At 34.5% G+C, this 23,765-nt stretch overlaps 4 protein-coding genes and 1 pseudogene across 4 annotated transcripts; 4 read left to right on the forward strand and 1 right to left on the reverse strand.

Moving 5' to 3' along the window:
* Window positions 1–30: 30 nt before the first annotated feature.
* On the forward strand, window positions 31–2,036 carry LOC145617335 (uncharacterized). Its single transcript, XM_081672023.1, has 5 exons — window positions 31–135; window positions 254–352; window positions 1,243–1,313; window positions 1,408–1,470; window positions 1,556–2,036. The coding sequence occupies exons 1-5, from the start codon at window positions 69–71 to the stop codon at window positions 1,847–1,849; spliced, it is 594 nt and encodes a 197-aa protein (XP_081528149.1). The 5' UTR covers window positions 31–68; the 3' UTR covers window positions 1,850–2,036.
* Window positions 2,037–2,235: 199 nt separating this feature from the next.
* LOC145617843 (uncharacterized) lies at window positions 2,236–6,312 on the reverse strand. The gene is made up of 10 exons (XM_081672596.1): window positions 5,812–6,312; window positions 5,393–5,487; window positions 4,799–4,866; window positions 4,667–4,710; window positions 4,356–4,433; window positions 4,116–4,269; window positions 3,722–3,862; window positions 3,494–3,604; window positions 3,147–3,212; window positions 2,236–2,959 (listed from the first exon to the last, which is right to left on the reverse strand). The coding sequence occupies exons 1-10, from the start codon at window positions 6,093–6,095 to the stop codon at window positions 2,852–2,854; spliced, it is 1,149 nt and encodes a 382-aa protein (XP_081528722.1). The 5' UTR covers window positions 6,096–6,312; the 3' UTR covers window positions 2,236–2,851.
* Window positions 6,313–11,954: 5,642 nt separating this feature from the next.
* Window positions 11,955–13,857, forward strand: LOC145618228 (uncharacterized). Its single transcript, XM_081673000.1, has 2 exons — window positions 11,955–12,662; window positions 13,250–13,857. Exons 1-2 carry the CDS (start codon window positions 12,179–12,181, stop codon window positions 13,744–13,746), a joined length of 981 nt encoding a protein of 326 aa, XP_081529126.1. The 5' UTR covers window positions 11,955–12,178; the 3' UTR covers window positions 13,747–13,857.
* Window positions 13,858–14,773: 916 nt separating this feature from the next.
* Window positions 14,774–16,849, forward strand: LOC145616100 (protein STABILIZED1 pseudogene; annotated as a pseudogene).
* A 1,575-nt stretch (window positions 16,850–18,424) lies between these two features.
* On the forward strand, window positions 18,425–23,439 carry LOC145616422 (glyoxylate/succinic semialdehyde reductase 2, chloroplastic-like). Its single transcript, XM_081671135.1, has 12 exons — window positions 18,425–18,845; window positions 19,436–19,514; window positions 19,949–20,014; window positions 20,169–20,244; window positions 20,326–20,381; window positions 21,045–21,129; window positions 21,342–21,402; window positions 21,565–21,617; window positions 21,695–21,765; window positions 21,864–21,936; window positions 22,852–22,956; window positions 23,052–23,439. Exons 1-12 carry the CDS (start codon window positions 18,650–18,652, stop codon window positions 23,208–23,210), a joined length of 1,080 nt encoding a protein of 359 aa, XP_081527261.1. The 5' UTR covers window positions 18,425–18,649; the 3' UTR covers window positions 23,211–23,439.
* The last annotated feature ends 326 nt before the right edge of the window (window positions 23,440–23,765 follow it).

The following is a 23,765-nucleotide window of genomic DNA, read 5'->3' on the forward strand; positions in this document are numbered from 1 at the left end:
CTTAGAAAACCCCAGCTTCTTCTTCTTCAACCGGCATAAAGGAGTTCAAATTGTGAAGAGAGAAAGTAATGGAGAAGACAAGCAAAGAGTTGTTGCAATTGGAGCACAAAGACCCTTCTTCTTCTTCCTTTAAAGGTAACTTTATTATTGTGCAATTGGAGCACAAAGAGTTGTTCATATTTCTCTCTCTAACTTTATTTTATCTATTTTTTTGTATTAACTTTTTTATGTAAAATAATTGGGTGTGAAGCAGAATCAGCGTTGCTAATTTGTCGGAAGAGCAAGAAATCGACAGAGGAGAAGCCAAATTCTGAAGGAAAGCCCTTCCCTGCGCCACTCCCTAAAAGCCAAGGTTTGATATTGCAGTTTTATTATAAAGTTCCAGTAATTATTATATGATGATATTCATGTATGATTGAACACCTAATACATTCGTATTTAGAAAATTTGTATGAAATTAAAATTTTGGAAATTTTGAACATTGGGTAATTTTAGTTATATTGAAGTTGTGGGTTATTTTTTTTTTTTTTTGGATGTTGATTGTTGAAGGTGATGCAAGTAAGGGAGAGATTCTGTATATCATGTTTGGGAACTTTGAAGTTAGAAACTTGTGAAGAGTTTAAACTTTAAAGTGATGTTAATTGCTTTACACACCTATAGAATTTGACAATTGGTGGTATTCACTCTTTGGATGAAGAGGTGTTGTTGCTGTTGCTTTTGTTGTTGCTGTCTTCCCATTTCGGGTTTACACATGGTTATGCTGCTGAGATCGCATTCTAGAGTGTGCTTGAATTTAGCGGATGTTCACATTTACTTAATTTCAGTTCAGTTCAGCTCCAATCAATTCAGTTTTGTTCAGTTCAGTTCAGTTCAGCTTAGTTCAATAAATGTAAACAGGCCCTTAGCTTGTTGTGGCATTTTTCTGGTGATGTGTATGTATATGACCATAGAAAGACATGAGGTTGGAATTTGGGTTCAAATGAGATGAAAGCTTTCGTTTTAACTTTTTGCTATATGACTTATGTAGCAAAGCCAGTTATATTGTAAACGTTTTGCTTTAGCTTCATCGTTGTACTCTCCATTGGTGACTATGGATTAGGATTGTACTATAATGTAGATATAATATACTCCATAATTCTAGCTTGTCCTTCTAATAACATGAAGTTCGTAACAATTTTTTTTGAAGATTTCTATGGAGCTTGTAACATTGAAAATACTTGCACTTTCTAAACTGATTTGCAGTGCTTGGTAAGGTAAAGGATTTTTTAGGAGTAATTTCTGAAGCTAACAAAACTCTCCAGCTTAATGCAAAGGTACGAATCAACAAACCTTACTAAAAGAACCAGCAAATCTTGAGCTCTTCAATCTGAACCTCCTAATTTCTAATGTGAGCACACTAATTTGCAGGACAAACCTGAGGAATTTGATATTGAAGTTTTGCATGGTAATGAATCAGAGTACATTGAAATGGTATTGCCAAATTTTCTCACATATACTATTCAATATGACATCAGGAGTAATATGTCAGAGCTTACTCAATGGCTTTAAAATGTAGGATTTGATGCTGGGTGTTGCTGATCTTCAAACTCCAGAGGCCATGGAAGCCGCAGAGGCTGCAATGGCCGGAAACCAACCGGTTGTAGATTTACTTACCAATGACAGCTCTTCAGAATCAGAAAGTAGCAGTGATGATGATGACGATGATGATGAGGATGACAGTGATGAAGATGAAAATGTGAAAGCTGATTCTTCTAAAGGACATTCAGATATGCAGGTAGATGGTTCTTCAAGACAGCAGTCAGAAAGTTGTACAAAGAGAAAACAACCTAAGATTGTTGTGCTCCCATAAATCCCCTATTTACTTTCAAGAAATGAGTAGCAAATTGGAGATTTCGCAGGTGAAGATTGTTTCAAATTGCAAAGAAATTTAGTGTGCAGTGTTGTAACTCTTGTAAGAGATTACTTGTGAGCAGCTCGGATCAATATGTAGTCTAAATTTTGATACTTCCCTTATACATAGATAGCTATTGTTTATTGTTTATTGTTATGCCCACATTATAGTTGGATGTTTGGAAGTATGTAACTTCCAATGAACAATGTTGCTTTTATCGTATGCAAAGCATGTACCTGTATGTTTTTGCTCTTGATTCTTCATGGTTAGCTCTGCTTTCCTACTTTCTATGTCAATTATTTTGAGAAATTACCACTTAAGACCATTCTTTGTAAAATGTGGTTTTAGCCTTTTTTAAAAAAATAAATAAATAAAATTATATGTACAATCTCAAACTTGATGAAACAGAAGCATTTACAAGCAGTTTTTCTATCAGACATTATGCATACTTTCAGCCTGAAATACAGCTTAGTTGCAAGTCCAGTCTTTGAAAATATGAACACCTCAAACCGAAACAAGTCAACAACAATGCCTGAATTTGAGCCACTGGTTCAGGAGATACCAAGATGGAAGATCTTTATACCTGAGCAGATGAAACAATTTTATAATCATCAAAATCTCATAACTCAACTTGATTACAAAATTTTGTTTGAAATACAACAGCCAAAAGCTACAACTCTACAAACCACAACTTAAGAGAGGTGCTGAGGACAAATATAACCCCGTAGACTCTTACTTGAAATGGTCTGGTGAAAAAGAAGCAAAAAGCCAGCCATGTACGACAATGCGTCAATTCTAAATAACTAATGGAAGCATTTCCTTAAGCTTCCACAACTAGAGAAAAGCGAAGAATAAGAAAGAAATGTAGACCTAAAATAACACAACATAACATTCCTAGATTATGTCACTTTGAACCAACGGCTTAATTATTAACCAATGATAGGAATACATAGGCGGGTCTTATTGGTCTTCAAAGTCTTCTTTGAAAGTAGACCTAATCCAATCTGCAGCCGCTGTATGAATATCTGACTCCATGTAGGGAGAAAGAGATATGAGAGTAACAGCAACCTGTCAATAGCCACCAAAATCTAAGTTCTTTATAGAGAATAGTGTACAAATTAAATAAATATCTGAAGATGCACAATAAAAGCCCTTGTTCTACAACAAATGAAGCAATCACCAATCGGCCAATGGGGGAGAAAAGTGGCTACATAAGGGAAAAAGAAAATGAAAGTGTCCCTCATATTCTACTTACAAAATTGCTTTCAAGTGCTTTGATATCTGAATCTTCGTCCATTCCATCAAGTTCCTTGTCGATAAACTGAAAAGGATTCAAAGACATAATTGGTTCCCTTAATTATCAGTATGAGGCTTATATTAACAACTAATAATATATCATTTGTGACTTGTGTATATCTCTGCAAGAGTACAATCATGTTATAAACGTACAATATGGAAGGATACTTGTTTGCCACAGTAAAAAAATTATGCATGATTATCATCCCATTTTTGTTATACTTGCAGTATGTAAATGGATATGAAAATTCTATTTGACGTTATATTGTTGATTCTTATAAGTCAGTCCTGCAAAACATGTCTCACCTCAAGGCGGAAGTACTTATTTACAACATGGTTAGCCTTGGATTTCCCAGCTAAACCAACTGATTCAATCTCCACATTCTTCTTTTGACCAGTCAGATGGCGAGCTGCACCCTAAGTTTCAAGAACCATTAGAAGAATAAATATCAAGATCTCTGCCAAGGAAGAAAACACGAATAGATAAAAGTAAGCTGTAATTATCAATCAATGTCAGTGTTAGAGTTTACTCACAGCAGCAGATGCATCTCGACCAAGTTGTGCAAGCTGAAAGCCTAAACAAGGTTGATTAGACATGAACGGATGCCTTTTGACAGATGTAGCCTGCCAACACAAAGTAGATCTCCACAAACTTTGCTTCGTCACCTTGAAGCCCTGTTGAAAAGCCAAGTGCATAGATTCTTTCAGACTAAGCTTAGTTATCTTGAACCCAGCTGAGAGGTCAAGTTCGTAAGTTATCTAATACTATAACTAAGCTGTGAAAGGCCCCTAAAAGTTTGAAAATAAAATAAACGAACACAAGAAGCTCAGTTCTATTAAATAAAGCCCTTTAACCAGCATCCCCTAAGATTCTCAGATTCGAGTAATGTTCACTCATTTTTGTCAGTAGTTGCAGAAAGACATGAACCTTATTTGTTAAGGGAGATGTAGGGATTTGCACGCTGAATGCACACTTTTTAGGGAAGACTCCATTTTCTATATCTCTAAGAGCAGCTTTAATTATTGGTACTGAAACAGCCACAGCATCCCTGAGATCAGTTTCCTGGCTTTCGTTCATCTTCCTGTAAACAAATCATAAGAAAAGTGTAATTTACACTAATGACACTGCAGCTATATATTCCAACCAACAGATAGTCTTCAACTATACCAATTTAACGATATGGAAATTGAAGGAACACCGCCAATTAATGCTTCTCTTGCCCCAGCGACGACACCAGAGTAAAACCTAAAGGTCCATCAGTGACAAAGAATTTCAATGGAGAAAGCAAATATAGCACAAACCAAGCTCTGAATTCATTACATATTTATGAATAATATTCCAATTAAGGTGCATTTTGAACATTTGCTTCTTGTTTTTGTCATTGTAACAAAAGAAATTTATAGTTTTGCATTAATATTACTTTTAGAGCAAGTGACTACATAATAAAGATAACGTTAAAAAGTACACAGATTACTTACATATTATGCCCACAATTTGAACCCTTGTTGATCCCACTAACCACCTAAACATAACACTAAATTGGTTAGCTGCAAGGCATAAACCCCTATGTATGCTCTCTATGTTCTGAAATTATGAAAACATGAGTGTACCAGCATAGGTTTGGACCAAGAAAATAAAGCCCCTGATAATGCCAGTGAAACAGAATCAACAGGAGTCCCTGTAGTCACAAAAGCAATAGCTCAGTAAACCAATAAAGCACCAACAGGACCAATACCGAAAATAAAGTGATTGCATTAAAGAACACAATTGCACAATACGGCATAGGTTTAATGTGATTGTATGACAAGCTGCAAGATAAAAATATACTCAATTTCTCATATCTCACCTGCATAGTTCAGACTTCAGAACTAGGAACATGGTTCAGACAGGCTACTCTCAGGTTAAAAAAACCCCATCCAAGGATTGAGTCTAAGTATGTAATATGTCGAACCACCATAAGGTAGCCGGGTATTGAGTTAGACACCTTAAGTTAAATGAAGAGTCTAAGTAACAAGAATGCCAATAACATCTTCTCATTTTATCATTCTTCGGATAAATTATCAACCACTAAGAGAGAACCAAGCATATATGGTCCGATCCAAAAAGAATCATCTTACCTTGTTGAACATGAGGCATAAATATGTGACAAATGCAAACTTATCATACATTGTAGGAAGAAGATTTTGTCCTAAAATAAAAAGTACCTGAAACCTCAAAAGCTGTGGCACCATTCATCTCAACAGAACTTACAGCAATTGTTTCTCCAAAAGTCACCCCATGACCTGATGTTGATTTATCCCTACCATCACAAATCAGCTTTAAAATTACCTAAAGGAAATCCATCTCAATCCATTATTATATACCAAAATCAGAAATTTAATGAATCAACAATAAACATAAATTCATACAAAAATATAACTTTGTTTGTAATCTATAATAAACCTGTACAAAAATCACAAATTTGTCAACAAAATCAATAACCAAAAGAAACAAACCCATTTCACAAAAATACAATGTCTTCCCACACAACATAATAGGAGGTATAACATTACAATATCTAATACACACTCGGGCATACCTAGAGCTTCGAAGACCGGAAATGACAAAAGACGAAAAAACTTACATTTGAGGGGCACAGACAAAGACATTGTAAAGACCCTCTTTAACAAGAGCTCCAACAAGGCAGGTGAGCCCAGGGGATTCAATTCCATCACCATTAGTAACCAATATTCTGGGTTTTGTACAGTCTTCATCTTCAACATCAAGATTCACATTCTCAGATTTTGAAGAAGATGAAGTGGGTTTAGAGGATTCATCTTGTTCTGCATCTTTCCTCCTTAAAAGAGCTTGATTAAGGTTAGAAATCAAATTGGGTGGCATGAAATTGTTCTTTACAGAAGTTGTCATTCTCAAACAATTTTTAATCTGTAAAATTAGAAGAATTTCTGGGAGAGAATTAAAAGAGGGTTCTTTTTTTGAGGTAAGAATATGGTGTTCGGTTCCGGTTTAAACGGCGTGTTAAGACTTGAGAGAAAGAATTTGAAAGGAGAGAGAGGGAAAAAGGAGGGGCTGGTGAAACAGGGGAACATTGAATAAATTGGTTGTCTTAATTATTGCTTCTTTTGTGATTAGATTGTGTAAAGAGCATTATTGCTTCTTTTGTGGAGCAATTTAAGCTTTTTATTGGATGGATGTTAAGATAAGATAGTATATCTTAGGGAATATATTTGTGATTATCTTGACATGGTATCAAGAGCAGGTTAGATCTTGGGATTCGAGACCTTCATGCTCCAACTTGAGGGGGATGTTAAGATAAGATAGTATATCTTAGGGAATATATTTGTGATTATCTTGACAATGGATTAACCTACTTTTGTACACCTCATTCCTGTCATACCTTCTTCTTATTCCATGGCTTTTAATTTTGTTTTTTCTATTGTTCTATCATGTTGTATAATTGTACTCAGTCCCTCCGTATATGTTATCTCGCCATCTCGGTGATTGTGAGCTAGTGTTACTAAATACTTCGTACTTTGATTCCCTTTATGTATTGAGTATTGAAAATGCATGTACTAATATAGAACACATTTAAACTAGTTTAACATAATTAGATAGATAACGCATCACAATTCCATACAACAATAATGAAGCACATTAGTGTATGTAAGTATGTAACCAATCTCATACATTCTACTATGTATGATTCTATCATACAAGGTATCTAATTTATCTCATTTATTCTATCTCTCTGCTCATAAGAATATAAAAAAAAAAATTAAAAAAAAAAAAAAACACAAAGTATTGGGTGCGGCATCAGTCGAGACTCAAGAAAGTATTAGATCCTCATCATCTTCTTGCGATTTTTAACAAGTTTCCACCCGATGAAAAGTTGGTGGTGGTTACGGCGAAGGAGAGCAGCGAGGTCATCCATGGCGGAAGTGAGAGAAAGCTTGAGATTCTCAAATTTTTGAAAATGCCTAAAAATCGAATTGGGGCTTTCTTATGTGATGTATAATTGTTGAAATTGATTGTCTCATATGATTGTATGTTGAATTGTGATCACTTTGGTAACATACACATGTAGTTTGGTTGAGAAATGAGCAAGTTATGCTATACCCATGACCTTAGTACAAGCACTTCAATGGAGGTTCCACCATTGTTATACATATTATAAAACAAAGTATGCATAACTTCAAACAAGTTATACATATCCTCCATTGGTCGAATGGTATCTTCTATTGGCTATATGATATCATCCAGATATCATGGTTGGATGATATCATCTATTAGCTATATGATATCGTTTATGATTGTGTCTATTATATCTTTATTGGTTGGATGATATCTTTTATTGGCTGGATGATACCCTCTATTGGCTATATGCACTAGGTGAAAAAACGTAATTGGCACCGCCCTAAGGCCACCGGTTCTTAAGAATCAGTGGGGAAAAAAGGTGGGAAAAAACGAGGGAAGGGAATTGCCACCGGTTCGCTTTGAACCGGTGGGTAATATATTAAACCCACCGGTTCAAACCGGTGGCTTTTTTATTTTTTTAAAAACCGCCCCATATGAACCCATATAAACCCTAATTCACAACTAAGCTCCTCAGCCGCCTACTTCTCTTTCTCTCTCCTTCTCTCTTCTCTGTTCATCTCCTGCTTCGATTTCTTTTTTTTTTCTTGAAACCCTCCTGCTTTGATCTCAGATCAGCTCTTCTCCTTCTTTCTCCTTATTTCCTTCGATCTCATCTCCTTCTCTCTCTCTTTCGTTCTTCCCCAATTCTCGTCCCCTTCTCTTTCGTTTCCACCACCACGAAAACCACCAAAGGCCACCTTCGAAGACCACCAAGAACGCTACCGAAGACATCAACATATAATACCGACTTTAATCAAGGTGGGTCTAATTTTTCTGGGTTTGATTTTTGGTTTAATTAATTGATTTTTCTGGGTACATGCATGTGTTTTTTGGGTTTATTTAATTTTTTTTTTATTTTTTTATTTTGAGTTTTCTGGGTTTAATTAACCGGGTTTTGGGTTTAATTGGATTTTTATGGGTTTAATTAATCGATTTAAATCGATTTTTGGATTTTAATTCTATTTTTCTGGGTTTCATTAAATGATTTAAATCTATCTTCGGATTTTATTTCGATTTTTCGTGGTTAATTTTTATTAAAATAATCGTTTTTTGGGTTAATTAATCGAGTTCTGGGTTAATTAATCGAGTTATGTGTTAATTTTCGATTTTTCTTGGTTAATTAATCGAGTTCTGGGTTATGGCTAGCATTTTGATTTTTCTTGGTTAATTTTTGATTAAAATAATCGTTTTTTGGGGTTCATGCATGCGTTTTTTTTTTTTTTTTTTCAGTTTTCTGGTTTTTTGGGGTTTTTTTTTGGGGGGATTTCTGGGTTCATACGTTTTATAAATTTTTTTTGTTTTAATTGATGCAAGTATATTTCAAGAAGCAAGATAAATTGAAGAATAAGATATTGTATAGGGTTTTTTCATTTTGATGTTGTAATTCTTTTTTTTATTTATATTGTTATTTTTTTTATTATACCGTTGTAATTGATTGTTTGATTATATCGATTTGTATTGTAATTTTTTTTTTATTAAATGTTATAAGTTATCGATTATAATGAATGAAATAGTTTGATTTATATTTTGGTGTTAATTTTTTTTTAGTTCATTGCATTCGATTATGTTTAAAGTCAAAAATACAAAAAAAAACAAAAAAAGAATATATATATATATATATATATATATATATATATATATATATATATATATATATATATATATATATATATATATATATATATATATATATATATATATATATATATATATATATACACACATGTTATTGCCACCGGTTAACCGGTGGCAATTATTGTTTTTGCCACCGGTTTTGAACCGGTGGCTTTTTACTGGAGTATTGCCACCCCCCAATAAGGCACCGGTTCAAAACCGGTGGGTTATGGGGGGTTTGAACCGGTGCCTAATTCGATTTATCTACTAGTGATGATATCATGTAACCAATAGAGGATATCATCGCTAATAAAAATATTGTAACACCCCCGATTTACTAATTAATAATAAACAAGAATTAAAGGAAAATTAACGACCTTTAAATAAAATTGCGAAAGCATACACCTAAATCGGAGGTATTACCGCCACACTCACAACCTGTCGAGTGTTAAGGCTTACAAAACTCCCTATAATTACAACCCAATAAATCTAAGTGAGCTATTTATACAACTTTACAAACTCGTTATAACAGCTAATCGAAACACTTGAGCTCCTTTAGCTACGATCACTTGATTAACCTGCTTAGATAAACTTGATTGCTCACCATTAAGGACAAATTCCAAAATAGATCGTCGCAGGGCCACCATATGAAAAAGACATGACCGCAAATACAAGTAGCACAACAAAACAAACAAACACACACGTCAGCAAAAAGCTGAGTAATCACCACTTATCAAGATATTATGATAAATAATAAATTAATTAATATAGTAGCTCACTTTAAAATGTAGTTTAAATCTACATTACACATTGTACTCTGAAAATAAGCTTTGTCAACTCAACCTCGAATAATAATAATACGAACCTTTACTCAATTAACTCATATATCCCATAAGTGTGTCATGCTCGTTGTTCTATACCTAGCCTTGGACATGAGTAATTCGAATAACAAACCAACAAGTATAAAAACTTGAATACTCTCAATAACCAGAAAATACCTTGAACCAGACCACATACGGGCCAATTCCCACTGTAGGGGACCATAGAAAAATAAATTATAAAGATTGTACCTCATTCTTAACGTACTCATGATTATCATCCTCTTACCAACATGCCAAGGACTAAGGTATATAACTCCGAGCCTCAAACCAAGAACAAAATATAATTCTCAACCTTTTGATCTCATACATAAATCAAATTATCATTCACAACTAATAGATAATATCTCAATAATGGCACATGTTCCCAAATTATATATGACGACATATTCGATTCATAAATATCTCAACTCTTATAGGGCTAATACTAGTACCCAAAATTAATTAATTCTCAACCCAAAAATAATACTCTGTGTTAGTAACCCTAAAACCTCAATATAACAATACTCCCTAAAATAACGACATTTAAAAAAACCCTAACACGAGTAACACAAAAATCAATTTGACAATTAAATCATATAATACAACAAAAGTAATACAATATTCAACACCAATCAAATCATATAACACCAATAATCAATCATATCATATACAAATTTGATCACACGAATTACAATTATAAAATTTACGCATAAAAATAATACAAAGTACAAATAATAAATCATATTCCACATAATAGTACGAAATATAATACAAACATCTCTAAAACTTTCGTGTGATTACCTTCCGACTAGTTACAATCTGACCACAACATTCAAGACAAAGTAATGTGCACTGACGTTGCAATTTGTGGGCTTTGTTTTACAAATCCACTGGAGTTTGGAGAGTTAAATATGAAATGGAGATTGAAAAATAATAATGAAAGAAAAACTTTAATGAAATATCAAGTTTTGGGGTTGGATCATGGAAGTCACGCACAATAGAGATAGAGATTCGTTCGGCAAGCTTTTTTTTTTTTTTTTTTAATAAAATATCTTTTGAGAATTAAAAAAAAATTTTAGGGTTTAAAATAGTTTATATAAGTTCTATTTAAATAGGATAGGGTTTTAAAACTTTACTAACTCTAAATAAAAATATGAGATTAGAAAAGTTATATAATAAATAAAAATAAACTATAGTTTTATAAAATATATCATATAAAATCATAAAATATTCGGGTATTACAATCTACCCTCCTTAAAACAAGCTTCGTCCCGAAACTTACAATAGAAAAATAACTTGTAAATTGAAAACGAGAAAAAAACTAAACTAAACTTTTCGTTATAAAGTATATAGATAAAATACAAAAATATTAGGAGTATTACAAATATCATACAACCAATAAATGATATCATATAGCCAATAGAGGATATCATCCATCTAATATAGGATATCATCCAGCCAATAAAGGATATCATATAGCCAATAAATGATATCATCCAGTTAGTAGATGATATCATCCAGCCAATAGAGGATATCATCTAGCCAGTAGAAATATCATCCCGTCAATAAAGGATATTATATACCCAATAAAGGATATCATCCATTTAGTAGAGAATATCATTCAACCAGTAGAGGATACCATCCAGCCAATAGAGGATATCATCCCGCCAATTGAGGATATCAAAAATCCACATTTTGTAAGTCCGAACTGACGAAACATTTCGTCATCCCGAGCTGACACAATACCTTCTCTAAAAGAAATAAGCTAACATAAGTAAAAATTAAAAAAAAAACAATACTCACATGACTACATGAGTGATCCCTAGTTATGATTTCCCGAAAATTGTTTAGGTGAAAGATGCAATTTAGATAAAATAATACTCCCTACGTTTTATATTGTCCTTTTTACTTAAAATATTTTTGTGAGACAAAATTAGTCAAAATAAGAAGAACAATATGAAATATAGGGAATATAATTTCAAATAGAACAAAAATAATGATCATTGAATAAACACCAGCAAGTTCTTTACACATACATCAATACTTGGGAGTTGAGACCAATCACGACCACCACGTGGTTGTCACACACCATAAGGGATATAGTCCGGTACTCAGAATCAGAGTACCGGATTTGGCTTTTAATGTCCATGGTGCTCCTTGAACCTCGTGTGACTAATAATTTGTGTTCGAAAAAGTGCCAAACACCAACCCATGGGCTTATAAGGTGCCCACAAAACTTAGCCAAACAAAAGTTAAGTTGCTAGAACACGATTACTCCTAGCAATATAGCACGTCGTTTGGCAGAAAAGAAAAACAAAAATTTTCCTCCAGAAAAAGCCGTCTCCTACACAGAGCAGAAAGAGAGAAAAATAAACCAAAACCATGGAAATTGAAGGTTCAGATGGTTCAAAACTCAAATTAAGACCAAATTCAACCACCATTTTTGGAAGAGGAAATGGGTTTTACTCTAACGTCTTAACAGTTTCTCGTCGTCAAGTTTCGTTTGACTTTAATCCCTCAGACGATCCCCAAACAGCTCCTAGGGTTTCATTTGAAGTCCTTGGAAAAAACCCAATTTGGGTTCACAAAAACCAGCAGGAAAATGGAAATGTTAAAGGTTTTAAGAGATTTCAAAGGGGTGAATTGGGTATTGATGATTTATTCTGTGTTTTTGCTAAAACCCCTATTTGGTTTACTCTCAAGAATATTGAAGATGTTTTTGAAGAGAGAGAAAATCAAATTGAGGAAGTTGAGGAAAGAATTAATGCTGATTTGAGTGAAAGTTTGGAAACTGCTTCTGGGTTTGAAGAAATTGAGGATATTGGGTTGGATTCTGTTGATCTTTCTAACATTGACCCAATTCAAGGTTTGTTCAAGTTCTTCAATTTTTATTTTATATAAATATAATTTTCAGTTTTATTCTGTATTTGCAGCATTAATTGATACCCATTTGCATTACTAGATGTAATTTGATAATGATTTGTGAGTGCTAATTATGGATTTGTGGTTTTAGATAGTGTAGGATTGTTTATGGCTTAATGGTTTAATCTTTTGCTGAACAGGTTTATTTAAGCAGTTTAATGAATTTGCTATTGCAATTTGCAAAGTTGGAAAGATTGGTTTTAGAAAGATTTGTGATTTAGTTTGATAGTTTCATTGCTGTCTTTAGATTGTTTTTAGGTGGATAGATTCTTATAGCCGTGACTCGCATGGATAATGGATAGTTAGCTGACTCATTGTGAGATTGCTAGTGTTTTGAGAGCTCTAATTGGAAAGAACTATGCATTAGCTTTATGTGTCTGTTTAATTTGTGCTAAATTGGTAACCTTAGTTGCAATTTGCGAATTTTTGGGACGTATTTCCTTGCTTTACTGGTGATTATCTGTCCTGTGACAGTGTGATCTTATTAAGTAATAGTCAAGGTAACAACTTAACTTCCTTGTGTCATTGCAGATTTTGGGTTTCTTGTGATCGGACACGAGTTTGATCAGTATCCGAAGCACATGATTCGTGAGATCAAGAAATGGGACTGGTTCCTTGACGACCCTAAGAAAAATTCTGATGATGAAGAGGATTCTGAGAAGAAAGGAACTACAAGTGGAAGGAGGAAGAGGAAGAAAACTAATAGAGGAGAAGATGATGATGTAGAAGAGGAGTGGACTGCTGAGAGTGAAGGCGAGGGACTAACCACGAATGGAAGGAAGGTTCAAAGACCAAAGTATAATACTCGATCAAAAGACCACAGTGTACGCCAAAAAGTTAAAATGAACAGGAATTCTTCCACCAACACAAGTACAAGGGAAGAGGAGGAAGAATCTGAAGATGATGAGGATGAGACCTTAGGAGGCTTTATTGTAACTGATGATGATGATACAGTAGAAGAAGATGGAAATGATGAAATGGAGGAGGATGAAGAGGAAGAATTTATTGAAGATGAACTAGAAGATTAACGGCCCTTGTATGTATAGTTTAGGTGCCAAGTGTTTTTGTTGCACATTGTATATAAATGTATGAATGTATCAAATGTTTAATGTTCGTTTACCTTCACTTTGATTTATTAAGGTGGTGGTATGATTTTCTTTTTTTTTTTTTTTTTTTTTTTTTTTTTGACAAAGTGGTAGTGAATTGGTTCCTGTATTATACTTCGTATTCATCTTGTGAGAATTCAGGCTCTCTTAATGAATATACTACATCCATTACATATTATTTGCAACGATTAGACATATTCCCTCCTTACTTTATGTCAAATCGTTGCAAATAATGTGTAATGGATGCAGTAGTAAAGTACAAAATATATTACTACATGTGTTAGGCAGTTGGTTCAAAATCGTTTTCAAAGAAATTTCTCATAATTAACTGTCTGAATGAACTTTTAACATTTGGAAAAGAATTTTATAATCAAAAAAGTTTTCTAAAAAGAAGTAGCATTAATAATTTTATTAATTTTTGGTAATAAAAACAATATTGTAAAAGTTTTATTTATTTTTATGATGGACTAATATCACCCAAGTGTTAGGAAATAAACTAAACTTTTATTTATTTCCATCTTTTATGCTTTCCTACTTTGATGAGTATTGTAATTAGGAAACTAGATAGATTTTAGAAATATAATCAATCTAGGATTATTTAGGCTTAGGGAACAAGTAAAATATCCTAATTGATGTGGGTTTCTAGGTTAGTCTATATAAGAGGGTTTAGGCTAATTGAGGGTGAGTTCCCAAATCGTTTCATTACACACTTTCGTTGTAACAATTAGGGCCTGTTCTATTACGTTGAAATTCAATTCAATTCAGTTCAGCTCAATTCAGTTCAGTTCCTAATTTCCTTCTCTTATAAAATATTCATTTCAGTTCAGTTCAGTTCAGCTGAGTTCAGTCAATGAGAACAGGCTCTTAGTTTATATAAAGTACTCTTTATTTCGAGCATAGAGTTGTGAAGGTAATTTTGTACAGTTGATAAGAGTAACGAGACATTGGGACATAAGAAGTACTCCTATGAGATTTGATCTAGATTCCACATAAAACTTTTACCACCATAGTTAACAATACGGTTACTGTGATCTATTGTTCTTCAAAAATTTCCAGATTACCAGATTACGGACGGAAACCACCGCCCTACGTCCGACTATCGGGATATAAAATTCCACCTCACATTTTCTCTCCTAATCCGGTAATCACAGTGCCACTACTTTTGAAGCTCTTTCAACGTCCTTCTTGTACAGGTAATACCTTCTCCCTCTGTTTTCTTTCATTATTAGCAAAATCCCTAATTTTTCATTGATTATTGCTTGTTAATTTCACTAAAACAATGGTTTATCTCATAACATTTGACAAGAAAACCCTAGCTCTTGATATGAACCCTAAATTAACAATCTTAGGCAATCTTCACGATACTATTACTGATAAATTAGGAATTCCTAGTGATAACCAATTTTTATTATCATCACCGAAAAGGGTATTTGGTAATGTTGATTGTGTAATTGCTAATTTGGGAATTCGATCGAATTCGACTTTAATGTTGTATATCCCTTTTTATGGTGGTATGCAAGCTCCTGTGCAACCAAAGGGAAGCTTGAATTCCTGAATGCGAAGCCCCCACTGAATTATGTTGCCGGGTTGGGTCGTGGGGCTACTGGGTTTACGACCCGGTCTGATATTGGGCTGCCCGAGCAGCCCCGTCTTGCATGACCGTTCCGCTACTACCATTGGTGGTGCTGTGATCCCTACTACGGGTCGTGGGCAGGGGAAGGGTGCTGGTGAGGAGAAGGAAGAGGAGGAAGGGGAGGGAAAAGGGTATGATGAGAATCAAAAGTTTGATGAGTTTGAAGGGAATGATGTTGGATTGTTTGCTTCGGCGGCGGATGCTGTGTGGGAGGAGATTGATAAGAGGATGGACTCGAGGAGGAAGGATAGGAGGGAGGCTAGGGCGCTAGGCTAAAGGAGGAGATTGTAAAGTATCGTGCATCGAATCCCAAAATTACTGAGGAGTTTGCAGACTTGAAAAGGAAGCTGCATAGTTTGTCTGCGGAGGAGTGGGATAGTATCCCGGAGATTGGAGATTATTCTTTGAGGAATAAGAAGAAGAGGTTTGAGAGTTTTGTGCCTGTGCCTGATACTCTTCTTGAGAAGGCTAGACAAGAGAAAGGGCATGTTACAGCCCTTGGTCCAAAGAGTAGATATGTTGGTGGGACGGAGACACCTTGGGGACAAACTCCTGTTATTGATTTAACTGCTGTTGGTGAGGGGATGGGTACTGTGTTATCACTGAAGCTTGATAGGCTATCTGATTATGTGACAGGGCAGACAGTTGTTGATATGAAAGGTTATTTAACTGATCTCAAAAGTATGAAGATTACAAGTGATGCAGAAATTTCAGATATTAAGAAGGCCAGGTTGCTGTTGAAATATGTTATACAACCAATCCAAAGCACCCTCCTGGTTGGATTGCAGCCGCAAGGCTAGAGGAGATTGCTGGCAAGGTCCAGACTGCTAGACAGTTTATCAAGAAGGGATGTGAGGAGTGTCCCAAGAACGAGGATGTATGGCTTGAGGCATGTCGTTGGCGAGCCCTGATGAAGCCAAGGCTGTGATAGCTAGGGGAGTTAAAGCAATTACAAATTCTGTGAAGTTGTGGCTTTAGGATGCTAAATTGGAGCAAGATGATATAAGTAAGATCAGGGTGCTGAGAAAGGGGCTTGAACATATTCCTGACTCAGTGAGACTTTGGAAGGATGTTGTTGACCTTGCTAATGAGGATGAGGCTAAGCTATTGCTTCAGATGGCTGTAGAGCGTTGTCCTTTGCATGTTGAATTGTGGTTTGCTCTTGCTAGGCTGGAAACATATGATAAGGCAAGGAAAGTGCTTAACAGGGTCAGGGAAAAGCTCCCAAAGGAACCAGCTATCTGGCTTATTGCTGCGAAGTTGGAAGAAGCTAATGGAGATACTGCGATGGTTGAGAATATCATTGAGAGGGGTATCAAGGCCCTACAAAGAGAGGGAGTCGTTATTGATAGAGAAGCTTTATGGACTATGGCTATAGCTATAGGCCTATAGTGTTTTCCTTAAATTTGGATGATTGTAATTTCTTCCGATGTTGGATAGACCTTTTTTCTATTTCTTGACGGAATTAAGCTTTCTCATTGATAAGTATTAGTTGGTTAGATTAGATCTTCTAAAATAACACTACTTAATTATTTTCATACATAATTTTTTTAAGAAAAACGCTACGGAGTACTTATATTAAGGGCTTGTTTGGCAAATGGCTTTTCATTGGCTTTTTGAATGGCTTTTGGCTTTTTCATTTGGTCAAACATCCAAAATTTGTGTTTGGTAAATGGCTTTCTTTTAAGTCAAAATGAAAAAGCTACTTGGAGTAGCTTTTGGCTACCTAAGTTACTAATAACATCCAACAACTAATTTTACCAAACATGTTTTAAAACTAATAAAAAGTCAAACAGCCAATACAAACCAGCCGACAGGCGACAACCAGCAGCCAATTGCCATTATATTAGCTCATTATGAAAAGTCTAAATAATTGATTACTAATTTCAATTATAGAAAAATATTCATTCTTAGATAATGACACTTGTTTTAGGCCGGCTCGTGACACAACATAACCTTACACAATCATCAATAATCAATAATCATCAATAATCAATAATCAATAATATATACTAAAACACACACCAGCAATGACACATGTTAATTTCTGGTGTGTCCTTAGTAATTTTTTTTTATTACAAAAAAATATTTAATAGAAAATTTATTTAAGGAAATTACTTGTAAAATTTAATTACTATATAAATAAAAATGATATTTACCTTTTTTCTATATTCACATTTAATTAACTAATTAATATGGAAAATAGAACAACAAAATATAATCTTTGTAAAATATTTTTTAAAAAATACAATCTTCTACTATAAGTTTTTATGTGGCAAACATAATATTCGTTTTAAGGATACAATTGAGATAGACAAAAGTTAATGACTAAAAACGAGATATTACAATATATGATCACTGATAAGTATATACGCACATAATTTTTTTTGTCAATAACCGTGCATGGCACGGGACCTAACCTAATATGCTGTATAAAACATAGCACGACTTGGGTATAGTATCTATATGTGGTGGAACATTAGCTGCACTTAAATTTCTTTTTTTTTTTTTTTTTGACAAAGCATGACAAGACACAAAATAAAACACTTAGGGCATGTTCTCTTACGTTGAAATTCAGTTCAGTTCAGTTCAGCTGAGTTCAGTTCAGTTCAGCTCAGCTCAGCTCAATTCAGTTCAGTTCAGTTCAGCTCCTAATTTCCTTCTCTTATAAAATATTCATTTCAGTTCAGTTCAGTTCAGTTCAGCTGAGTTCAGTTCAGTTCAGTTCAGTTCAGCTGAGTTCAGTTCAGTTCAGTTCAGCTGAGTTCAGTCAATGAGAACAGGCCCTTGCTCGTCTTGAGTAAAGCTATACTTGGCTATGCATTCATAACATGCCTTGGTAGACATGTGCTTTGACCATGTATGAGTCGCCTCTATAATAATTTCAACGCAACACGTAGCTAGTGTATTCACCATACGCATCTATTCAAGCTTACTTCATGCAAAGTTGCAACCTCAGCACGATTTAAGAAGCACACCCTACAACCATCTTTAATCTCCGTCCTTCCAAAAAAAAGAAACATGATCATGCTAGGTTTAGAGCTTAACAAATTCACTTAAAACTTAATCCATTTCAAGTTTCAAATTTCTTACATTCACAAGGGGTGTGGGAGAGAAAGTTGGTTATAAAAGAAAAATCTATCCAGTAATACCAGTAGCAGTTGTACACTCCACAAAATCACCTTAAAAAGTATGGCCATGGCGATGACTACTCTTATTTCTAAAACTGCCATTTTCATTTGCCCTTCAACCACAACTTCAATGGCTATTGCATTTAACTCTGCCTCCGCATTTAGGCCTAAACCCACTTATCCTCTCTTCTCTAAACCTCTTTTTTCTCTCTCTTCCAGGCAATTTTCTTCTCGGATTATCAATGCTTCTGCCAAAGGTACTACCTTTTTCTATTGATTCTTTTCTAAAGTTTTGATTTTTATCAGCTTTTCTGTGCTAGGTTTTTTTTTTTTTTTTTAAAAAAAAAAAATTTTAATTTTTTTTTTTTTTTTTTTTTTTTTTTTTTTTTTTTTTTTTTTTTAATGCTTTCCTATGTCAATTATTTTTTAAATTGGTTGTGATGTATTGTAATGGTTAGCTTGTTGAAATTATAATTTTGATTGTGGTCTGAAATTAATGTAGAAGATGTTAGATAGTGTCATAGATATAGTACTTACAAGAATTTGCTGGGTTTAATCATAAAAATTCATAATTATCCTATGCTATGATGTATACATCAAACTTGAGCAAATGCCATGATGAATTGATGATAATATGAAATCAGAAAAATAAGGAATTGTGTTAATTAAATGGAATTTGGACAATTCTTTCTGAATATTTTGAAATGAATCGGAATTCTTCGATACAATGGGGAATGTTCATGTGACGGTTCTGAGTAATTTCACTCCAGATTATTTTCATTTATGGTGATGAATAATGATGTTATAAATTTTAGCCAGTTCTGAATATCAATGTGTATTATTGCAGATGAATTTTCAGGTCGTGTTGGGTTTCTTGGTCTGGGAATCATGGGTTCTCCAATGGCCCAAAATCTCATTAAGGCCGGGTGAGAATTGTATGAGCTTTTCCTATATTATCTGTCAGGGTAAATGAAGGATTTTGTCACAGAGCTCGAATATATAGATGGACATGATGGATTTTATGTATAAGTATGGAAATGAAAATGATCTGCTTTTTGTTCCTCAAAGCTTTCACTCGGTTGTTGCATTTGAATTACCCCGTGTGTTTGGAAGACAGACTCTTTCTCCTTTGGCTTCTTCTGTAAATGCTCATGATGCGCTGCCAATTTTTTAAGAACGTATTCCTGTTTTTTAAGAAAGTGTTTTTGCTGATTGAAATAAAAAATAATATCTGCATTTGTCTTCCATGAGTAATCTGCTGGATTTTCGAAATGTTTTTAGTCCTTATAGGATACTTGTAATGTACTACTCAGTGCTGCTATCTTCCTACTGTTATGACATTTTGATCTTCATGGCGTAGATGTGATGTGACTGTCTGGAATAGGACAAAGAGCAAATGTGATCCTCTCATCAGCCTAGGTGCTACGTAAGTTGCTGTGTGCTTAAATTATAACTTAATTATTCCTCATGCCTATACAAGTAATCTTCAAACTAGCAGAACATAGGTCTAGTTGATATAAGTTTCATGTAGCAATTAACTTCCTTGAAATGTTCATGTAATAAATTTGTCACTGGTACAGGTATAAACCCTCTCCAGAAGAAGTAGCTGCATCTTGTGATGTTACATTTGCCATGCTTGCTGATCCTGATAGTGCAGTGCGTATGTTTCTTTTGTGTTCTCTTGCTTGGTTTTTTGTTTTTCCGTCTTGATATCAATATCTAAGCCTTTTGCATTAGATGGATGTTGCATGTGGGAAGAATGGAGCTGCAAATGGGATGGGTCCAGGCAAAGGGTACGGAGTTCTGCAGTAATGCCAGATATTTAGTTATATAGTTCAATGCTATTTCATCTACTGTTTTACAGGAGTAAGATGGTAGTTGTCCCCCTCCCCCCTCTTATACTTGCACTTCTACACCCAGGCTTAGACTCTAAGGCTATGAGTCAAGATGCAGTAGTCTAGTAGAAGTGTTTTTATTAAACTGGATACTTTATTTAGTTCTCTCGGGAGTCTTTGTCGGTCTAAATTTTAACTTTTGCTATTATATAGCGAGCTCAACCTTTTGCAACTTCAGCACCAATGTGTAATGAACCTATTAACATTTAACCGGTTTTGGTGTGTGGTGCTTTTATTTATCACTTTATGAATATGGTTCTTAGCGGACCAGCGAATCGATTGTTGGTATGTTTCCTAATTCAACAGTTTTTAAACACTAAATATCAAGTATGGTACTCCTTATATTTTTTTTGGAGCAGAACAACTAGCTTATGAGCAGATCCTTTGAAATAGACTTTACATATGTTTGCATTCCTTATTGTGTAGTTTAGGTGACATGAGGGTTTCTGTAATGGTGGAGGGAAAAGATAATAATTCATACTTCTAATAAATTTGTCTGCGTATGCCACAATATTAAGTTCTGATTACTTTATGTAACTTTTGTTAAAATGAGATGTGAAGGTATGTAGACATCTCAACAGTTGATGATGGAACATCTAAACTTATAAGTGAGCGTATTAAAGCAACTGGGGCATCATTCTTGGAGGTATTACTTTCTTCTTTCTTCTCTGCATGATATAATCAGATTAATCACACCCCCCCCCCCCCCCCCCCCCCCAAAAAAAAAAAAAAAAACTAAAAATTAAGAATGAACAAAGGAACTGCAGTGAAAGGTTTAAACGAAATGGTTCCTTGTAACATATGCAGAGTATTAAGTTAACATTTAAAACATTCTCAAGTTTATGCACTTCGTAACAGGCTCCAGTTTCTGGGTCCAAAAAACCAGCAGAGGACGGGCAACTAATTTTTCTTACAGCAGGTAACTCACTTATCTCTAGAATTAGTGTCATCTTTCCCAAAGTGTATATATTGTATTATTCTACCTGGATAATGTTTGTCAAATTCCCATTTTTTATTGTTCGGTTCAGCTTATTACATCCTACTTTCTGTTTGAACAACTCTTGGAATTGCTAATTCACAGGTGACCAGTCTCTATACGAAAAGGTTGCTCCCCTCTTAGACATCATGGGAAAGGTACACTATCTTTATTAGGTATTGATTCCCCTTATTATATTTATATGCCCCTCATATAACTTGCAGAATCATTTCAGTCAAAATTCTATCTTGGAGATATTGGCAATGGAGCCACAATGAAACTTGTTGTGAACATGATCATGGGAAGGTACTGGGACTATTAAATCCTGCATGCTTATTCATTTTGAAGGGAAATCTTATAATATCTTCACTAATATTACATTCATGTCCATCTGCAATTTGCAGTATGATGGCATCGTTTTCCGAAGGACTGCTGCTTAGTGAAAAAGTTGGGCTGGATCCAAGTGTGCTTGTTGAGGTATATCCATAGATATATATAGCTAATTTGTTCACATTGTCTATTTTTTTATGGTTGAGTATGGGATGAAGGTAGTAGTTTTGCTCTGTGACTTCTCCATATAAACCCTTATTAATCTTAATCTACATCCTACTTATGACAAACTTAAAAATTTAGAGTATGCAAAGTAAATACTTTTCTGTTCTGAAATTTCAGCATGTACCACACCTTATTCTCTTTTGGAATCGAGATTTTTATATCCTAGTGTTACTGGATTTAGGACACTACACCATAAAGGAGCAATATTCATATGAATGTTGGTTATTTATGGTGTGCAACAGCCACAACCCACAGTGCAACCCATCTCCCAAATATTTCTTGTTAATGCTTCCTATATCATTTTGCCTTTTGTGCTTGAATTCAATTTATACCTGAGCTTAAAGAGTGCAAGATTCAAATTCAGAACCAGCAAGGTTGCATATCAACATATGTGGTGTTCTGCGATTACATATGTTCTTCAATTTCTCTACAATCTGAGATTGTTTAGCAGAAGAAGCAAGGTTGCATATTAGCATATGTTTGCACCTCCTAAACAGTTTGTGTTGTTATGGTTGTATTTGCTACCCAGGAAGTTTAAGACGGCTTTGAAAAGTTTGAGTTCATTGATACTCTTCTTTTATCATTTGTCTTAGTAAAGGAACGCATGCCTTTCTTTTGCCTTTCATGTCATAATACCATGTAGGGTGCGTACTTTTGCTCAAGTAAAAAAGCTAGCACCTAATGACTGGTGAGATTCCAAGTTAAGGGCGTATGGGGAGTCCAAGTGAGATAGATGTTCTAAGACAATTTTTTGACATTATAGTATAATTCTGTGCAACTAATCTCAGTCTGCAGTGATAACATTCTTTGAAATCTTTGATTATGTGATGATTGCAGGTAATCACACAAGGTGCAATTAGTGCACCAATGTACAAACTTAAGGGCCCATCAATGATCCAATCCCAATATCCTACAGCATTTCCCTTAAAACATCAGCAGAAGGTCAGTTAACATTCAAACCATTTTTCCTACTAGAACTCCACTCATCAGCTTCCTTTGCTGAAAATATATTACCTGAATTTCAACACTTGTGGCAGGATTTAAGGCTTGCTCTTGGATTAGCAGAGTCTGTTTCTCAACCAATACCAATTGCAGCGGCTACAAATGAGCTTTACAAGATTGCCAAATCTCGTGGCCTTAGCGAGCAGGACTTCTCAGCTGTCATTGAAGCTCTGAGATCCAACACCACAGTATAAGCAGCAACAAGTTTAATCCTGTAGAAATCTGACTCACTTTTGCATGAATGCAGTGTACCAAATAAAACAAATCATACCGATTATTTTAATTCCTTCTTCACCCTCCCCTGTCTTAGTATTTCTCAGTTTCTTGTTACATGAGTAGCCCTGAATCCTGATAAACCTTCACTTTGCATATCTACTTTGTGGGCAGAATTTCCACCTTTAATATGCAATTAAAAGTTATATATGGTGCTGATGAGTTGGAGACTATGTTTAATCGGAATGATATTAGAATCTTTCTCAAAGCTCTAGTGTATTTAATTTGCTTCATAATATTAAAATCTTACCGGAATGCATGTTGTATAGGAATGCACCTACTCACGTGTCACATTTGTTTCCGCTCATCCTCATTATTAATATGTGCCATGGACACTTTACAACACAAGTGAGCAATTAACCGTATATTTTTGTAAAGGAAGCACTAAGCATAATATTTATTGCAAATCAAGGTCCATCAAAGTTATATGTATATATACTTTTTAAGAAATAGTTTATAAAAATTAACACAAAATT

Source organism: Chenopodium album, chromosome 26, assembly GCF_948465745.1.
Source record: "Chenopodium album chromosome 26, dcCheAlbu1.1, whole genome shotgun sequence".
Classification (NCBI taxonomy): domain Eukaryota; kingdom Viridiplantae; phylum Streptophyta; class Magnoliopsida; order Caryophyllales; family Amaranthaceae; genus Chenopodium; species Chenopodium album.